This window comes from Pinus tabuliformis, chromosome J, assembly GCF_031772625.1.
Source record: "Pinus tabuliformis cultivar Carrire ecotype Pingquan chromosome J, CPIR1, whole genome shotgun sequence".
NCBI lineage: Eukaryota > Viridiplantae > Streptophyta > Pinopsida > Pinales > Pinaceae > Pinus > Pinus tabuliformis.
In genome coordinates, this window is record NC_142295.1 from 129,583,247 (window position 1) to 129,590,813 (window position 7,567).

A 7,567-nucleotide genomic window follows, 5' to 3' on the forward strand; every position below is an offset into this window, starting at 1 on the left:
GATCACCAAGTGCAATGCTTTATCTCCACGATAAACAAGTATACCAAACAAACAACCATCAAAGAATCCATTACATCCTCAATCATGCCATCAACTATTAACCAAGGCATCAAGTGAAACCATAATCCTAAGCCATTCAAAACTCCATCAACATGTAAAATTTACCTTTGTGATAAAATCAATGAAAGTAGAAAAGAACCCTTGTGCTAATGTTGAGATAGTTGAAGAGGATCAAGTGGTCATCACTAGAAGAAGAATTTTTAGGAACCCTTGTTATCCCTAATGCATGTTCTTGCACTTTGGTTGCAAGGATAAGAAGCATGTGCAATGTTCCACACATAGGAGAAAAGCCCATTGCAGCTAAAATATTGAAGTAGATGAATAAGCAACGAAAAAGTTGCAACAAAGATGATGGATGAAGCCTTGATTATCGCAATTAAAGAAGAGGAGAAGGGACACTTCGAAAAAATATTCACGTCTTAAATCACTGATAAAGAACAATGCCACCGACAAATGGGAAAGTGGAAGAAGATCATGCTGAAAAATGTAACGAGCTTCAATCTTTATAATTGTACTTGTCAAAAGAAAATGACTTATTAAAGCATGGGTTTCATTCTTGGGTCAAGCTTTTCTAGGTCAAAGCCCCCATTGAGGGCTTCTAGGTTTTGTCTTGAGTCATTAGAGCCATGGTCATTATCATTAGACCCTTCTTGGGATTTTGTATCATGTAAAAAGAATTATTTTGAGTCAAAAAGATAATTTGTCACCTCCACACCAAGTCGGCCTTGCCCTCAACAAATCAGCCTGGATTAGGGCAATTCAACCTCATAAGAAGCCTATATATTGAGCAACTCAACTTCATTTGGAGAGCATTATCAACAAGTTCGATCTCTAAGAAGCAGTAGCTGGAAAAGAGTGTGAAGTTGTTGGAGAAGAAGGAAAGAAGCTAGGAAGAAGAAAATCGAGTTTTTGGGCTACCTTTCTCTCACACATGCGAAGATACTTGGCTGAAGCTGGGGCCAATAGTCTGCTTTTGTTGCAAGGTTGAAGTTTTGAAGCTGGGGAGGCCGAAAATCTGTTGATGGGTGCGAAATTCTAATCTAAAGTTGTACCTTGAAGCGTTGACACTTGGAAGGCTGAGAAAAGGACATCTACAAGGAGGAAGGGCTGACTTGGTGATTGGAGGAGGTCTTTGTCTAGGTCTAGAAGTCTGGAAGTATCTCATCTTGATTTGAATCTACTAAAGGAAGAGTTCTTGACTGGGTTTTCCCTTTATAGGGGTTTTGCCTTGGTTGTGCGCCTACATCTTGTGTCTCCTGTTCTTGTGATCTTCATACACATATAATTTGGTAATTGCTTGATGAAAGATAAACTAAATAAAAGTAAAAAAGGCCAACATAATTCACAAGTAATTATCAAGAAAGAGGAATCAAACCCTAAAATCTACTAACACTGATTTCTCAACAAATCATTGGTGGGAATGAGATGTGAAAATTTCTAACACAAAATTCTAATGCAGTGACTGATTTATTTCTCGTACTTATTTCCCACAATAAGTTATTTACGAAACCCTTAAGTAAACATTAAAATAAATTCTACTACAGTTATCACATAATTACATAGAGAAAATAACAGTGATATACAAGCACAAGAATCAATCACATCAACACAGTTGTTTTTGGACAATTGTCCCTGGAAAAACCCAATGTGGGAAAACCGGTGCAGCAGATGAGGGTTTATTTATTAATCTTCAGCAACAATCGCTTTACAAGGAATGATTCTACTGAAAAAGTGAGACACTTCTGAGAGAAACACCTAAGACAAAGTTTCTCCTCCTCCTAGAGAAGTTCTCACACCTTGGAGACCCTTCACCCACTTCTGCGTCACCTCTGCATCAGTCTGTGTCAACCTGCGTGAGGACCGCATCTCCAATGGTGATGTCTCCCTGTTGTTCCCTCTGTGTTGTCTCTCGAATGCCCTGCGTCACCTCCTTCTCAATCTCTGACTGCTGTTGATGCCATCCTCTTCCTTCACCCTGCAACTTTCCCTCTGAAATCAAACTCCTTCTCCTTGAGAATCGATTTCCCTCGTGTTACTGAGTATTTGCCCGGTATGTCTCCAAATGACTCTTAAGTTTTCTCTTATACTTTTCTTGTTGATGAATCAATGGTCGAGATTAAGTCAAAATCTCTAATCAACGACTAAGATTAAAACAGACTTGATCCTCGTCTCTTAGAAGCTTCTCACCCATATCTTTATTAATACCCATTAATATTTTTATTTTTCTAAGTTTACATTTAGTAACCCATTAAAAATATTAATTATTTTAATAACTCCTCATCCAGGTGGAATTTCTCCAAACGATTTCTGGGTCTTAGAGACCTCATGTGATCTAGCCCCTCCACAAAATTTTGGAGCTAGGGCACATCCGATGCTACCCAAAATCAACACTCCCTCTTAGCGAGGAATGTGCTCTAGCAATACTTCCTAATAGAAGCATCACACTGATCCACGGCACCAGTCCTCCGTGTTGTTGATGCTCGGTCTACTGTCCCTCATCCACTGTGCTGCTGCAACCTGTATTGTTGCCCATGACACTGTAACTATCACTGCTACATCTGTACTGCAACTCCCTCTGAATATGCTGCATCATGTTGTCTATAACATTGCCACTGCTAACTATTGCACTGCAACTCCTTATACTATCTGCTTCTGCTACTGAAACAGATTCTTCACGATCCCCATCTTCCCCTTGAAGTAAACAAACTTTGTTCTTCCTAGGGCCTTGGTGAAAATGTCTGCCACCTGTTCTCCTGTTGGGGTGTACCTCAACTGTACTGCCCCGCGTTGGACACAGTGTCTGATAAAGTGACCCCTGATATCAATGTGCTTCAACCGATCATGAAAGACTGGATTCTCAGAGAGCTTGATGCAACTCTGATTATCACACAAAATATTGGTCGCTTCCATCTTTCTCCTGAATAGATTCACAACCAATTTCCTAAGCCACATGGCTTTGCACGAAGCTGTGCTAGCTACCATATATTCAGCTTCAACTAAGCTAAGAGCCACGGGTTTCTGTTTCCTACTACACCAGGAGGTCATTCCTGATGCAATGCTAAAATAGTACCCAGTGGTACTTTTCCGATATACTAAACTTCCAGCCCAATCTACATCAGTGAACCCGCCCACATGGCTTTGCACGAAGCTGTGCTAGCTACCATATATTCAGCTTCAGCTAAGCTAAGAGCCACGGGTTTCTGTTTCCTACTACACCAGGAGGTCATTCCTGATGCAATGCTAAAATAGTACCCAGTGGTACTTTTCCGATATACTAAACTTCCAGCCCAATCTACATCAGTGAACCCGCTCAACCTGATGCCATTGCCTTGGGTGTACATTAGTCCATGCTCGATTGTTCTTCGTATATATCTGAGAACATGCTTCGCTGCTGCCCAGTGCGCCCTCTTTGGTTCTACCATGAACTGACTGAGGGTGTTTACGGCGTAACAAATGCCCGGCCTAGTATTGACTAGATACATCGGGGACCCTATGAGCTGCTTGTACAAGGTGAGAAGTTAGAACCAATGTTGCATTAATCGTTATCGGGATAATATTAGCACGAGGAAAAAATCGGAAAAAAATCGGAATTATCGGGAAATAATTGTTTGGTACAAAAATATTCATTTTTTTCATTTTTTCTCAATTTTTTTAATATCTAAACCATCTACAACATAAAATAAATACATTGACACATAAATATGATAAAAGAACTAATATATAAGATGTTTAATATCATTTCTAGTGCTAAAATCACACATAACATTGAATTATGTCCTGAATAGTAAGTCCTGACTCCTGAGTCCCAACTCAGCCTCAAAATATCAACAAAAAATATAATAATGTATCTCATCATGTCATAATGTCATATACAATAAAATGAAGAAAATAACTAAAGTCAAATCCTATTGATTTCCTCTGTCCCTCTTGCGAGAAAATGCCACAACTTTCCCTTTCCCTCTAGATGTAGATGATGGTGCTGGTGGAGTTGGCAGTGGAGTCTGCTATGCTCTAGAAGCTGAAGAACTAGAAGTAGGAGCTATAGGAGGTAGACCATGTCCTCTACTGGTGGCAGGGGTAGCCTGGGCAGGTGGTGTCACTTGGAAACATTACAATCTCCCAATCCTGAAATCTTGAAAAACTGATAAGTCTACTGCATTTTGAATGAAATCTATAATTCTACTTTCTCCATATGAAATCCAATGAGGCCGGAACCACTCTCAAACATCCTGAGTCATTTCATGGTAATGTTAAAAATTTAGGTAAAAGGATGAAAATGAAGATTAAGGAGAATGTCACTTTTACTTTAAGAATTTAACATTACCATGAATAGCATATCAATACTAGGGCCTAGACTTGATCATTACGCTGCCCCACTCAAAAATTATTTGTTTCTTTCAAAAAAATTGCATTTCAAACATTTAGCATCCCTTAAAAAACAAAAAATAACATTATAAAACCTCATTGCCGGAGACCCCCACGATAATTTCGATTGTTATCGCAATAAATTCGAATTTATCACGATTATTTCAATTTATCGCGATAAATTCAATAAAAATCGGCAAAAAAGAATTCCGGCGATTATTTCGTATAGTTATCGCAATTTTATCAGGGCAGCGAAAAAATCGCGATTATTTCAATTTATCGCGATTTTCACAACACTGGTGAGAACCCATTAAAAATATTAATTATTTTAATAACTCCTCATCCGGTTGGAATTTCTCCAAACGATATCTGGGTTTTGGAGATCTCATGTGATCTAGCCCCTCCACTAAATTTCGGAGCTAAAGCACATCCGATGCTACCCAAAATCAACATGAGAAAGAACAATGCCACCCGCAAATAGGGAAGTGGAAGAAGATCGTTGGTGGGAATTATGCCAATGAGGGAAATGAAAAAATAGCAAGCGGGACCTTATTGTGTCCATATAGCACCAAAAGGAAATGATGTTTGTTGTATTAGTGGCCCACGAAATCTAAGAAAAGGCAAGTAGAAAGATAAAAGGCAGAAGGGATTTTCTTGAGTTGGATATGGAACCATCCCATTCCAAGAAAAATCTTATTACTGTAAACAAAAGCTTAATGAACCATGGAAATTTTTCCAAAGGCAAGGTGCAAAACCATGAGTAGTTCAAGGTGTCGAGTCAAAGGAAAGAGTGAAAAGGGCACAAATTTGCATATGTGCATGTTGAAATGGCACGTACATTGAAAGTAGAGCAAGAGGAGTGCAGATGCCAAGTCATTTTTAAAGTATATGAAGTCTGTGCATGATCAGGGCCAGCAACAAAGATAGTGGAGTTGCCAAGGTTATAAGCAAAGAGCTGATGTAAAAAGGCTGGTACATAAATTTGAGGAAGGAGGCTTTGCATTAGTGCACCTAAGGAAGGCAGAGGCTCGGAAGATGCTATTTGGACCTCAGAAATAGAGTTGGAATGAATCGCTCAACCTTTGGATGGTTGTTCTACCAATCTTGTGAGTAGTTGCTCACTTTTCTTTTTTTCGCTGGAGAGAATGATGCATGGGCATCAAACTTGCGCCCTCTGGTTGACTCTCATCATGCATCAAATTGGTGGCAAAAAGAGGGTGAAGCTGCCAATGAAGCCTGAGTTGTCAAATCATTACCCCATCTGAAAGGATTTTAATTTTTTTACATTTACAGATCTACCATCCCACTTACTTGTGGGCAAACAATATGCACCTGGCAGCAATGCATTAAACACTATAAAGGTTGGGATATTTATTTTTGAATATAAATGGTGCATATTCCAGTGTATATTCAACAATGCATATACCAACTGATATATCATTAAATGCTTATTGTCTGCCCTTCCTTGTGTACTCCTTCTAAGCCATCGAATACTCCACTCCTCAACCAAAGGTATATGCTTTCCCACGCATTTGTTAAATTAATTAATGTGTGATGGGGCCATGAGGTCAGAGCCCAAATGACTTTGAGACCGGTTAAAGGTGGCCAGGCCTGTTCCAACATGGCCTTTAATATTTATTTGTTGGTAGGGTTGAAAAGGCACACTTGGCATTATTTCTAAGGTCAGTGTCTCAGACCATTAAGTTTATTAAAGAGAGCTGTTGAAGTTTAAGAAGAACGGGGATTCTTAGTTTCTTTTTGGGTAAAGGAAGTTTTGGAGAAGAGGGCAGATGGTCCTCTTACGAATAAGAAAGAACGGAGACAAGGGAGAATGGTCATAAAAACAGTGGAGCAGAGGAAGAAGAATGGAAAGGAAGAGAAAAGAAGTGTAAAGGAAAAGGAAAAAAGTATAAAGGAAAAAGAAAAGAAGCAACAGCAGAGAGATGATAGGGCAATTCCAGTGGGGTGCTGGTTAGAATTGCAGAGCTAAGGAAAGAGGAGGCATCCTTCTCATAAAAGAGAGCTACTCTTGCAGAGGAAAAGGAGGAGAACAGAGTGACTAGAAGAAAAGAGGAGGCATCCTTCTCATAGAAGAGAGCTACTATTGAAGAGGAAAAGGAGAACAAAGTGAATAGAAGAAAGGGTTTCAGTATATTGAAGCTGGGTAGAATCTTCAGGAACAGTAAGAACTTGGTTTCAGCAGTTGTGCTAGGTAGAACCAATCCTTGAAAACAAAAAAAGGCAGTCCAGTGTGTTTACTGGGTAGCGCTGCAAGGAGATTGCAGAAGAGCTAGCACCTAGCGGAATAAGAAGCAAGAGGAAGAACCCACCGTCCCGTTGGAAGCAGAAGGTAAATGACTCCTGGCATTGGTAGGGACAGAGGCTGTAATTTTGCGTGTGGAATGTATGCCTAGCCAAAACGCTTGAGATTTCCAAGAAAAATAATCAAAGACATCACTGTACCTGACATTCAATTGCAAGCGTTGGATATCCGGTCCATAGAGAGAGTTGTTGTTGATGAGTTGCAATTGGGCTGTCAAGGATTTTCCATCTGGTGCTTCAGAGATGGAAGAGAGCATATACCCATCACCAGCTCCAACAGCATCGGATGGACAGCATAGGAAGAGGAAAATGAATATCCATGCCAGGAGAGAGATCGGGAACGTTGTTTGATCCATCGTGTCTGAAGCTCATTCAACAGGAGCTTCCATGGCCGCCTGCTTAAGCGGAGCGGAAGCCTATATGAAGACTTTGGGATGATAAAAAGGTAAGTGTACCTATCCATTGGCAGATTGTGGAGGAAAGCCATATTTCCTATGCTATAGGGTGTTGAATGCTTTGACAGACCGTGACAGTGGAGGATTCAAGAATGTATATACATGAGTATGGCTTAGCATAAAGGAAAGGTCATCCATCCCGCCGCCGTGCACTACAGAAGAAGGACCGCGACAGGTAAGGACGATTTAAACGACGCATTATTTATCTTAAGGTAAGGAAGATTTAAGTTTAGGAAGAGGGTAAACCAGTGAAACCTCTTAATCCGAACAGATAACGGACAGCGGCCACTTGCAGCACCCTTTCCAAGATTCCTGTTCACTTGCAACAGCGAGCCACTTGCAACTTGCAGCACCCTTTCTTGCAG

At 40.2% G+C, this 7,567-nt stretch overlaps 1 protein-coding gene across 1 annotated transcript in view; it reads right to left on the minus strand.

The window, feature by feature from the left end:
• The window catches only part of LOC149225953 (putative alpha-glucosidase Os06g0675700), a 43,706-nt gene extending 36,447 nt beyond the window's left edge, over nt 1–7,259 (minus strand). The window contains exon 1 of the mRNA XM_089377351.1: nt 6,889–7,259. Coding sequence (XP_089233477.1) covers nt 6,889–7,103 — 215 coding nt within the window. The 5' untranslated portion in view covers nt 7,104–7,259. The remainder of the gene's footprint in view (nt 1–6,888) is intronic.
• Between the last annotated feature and the right edge of the window lie 308 nt (nt 7,260–7,567).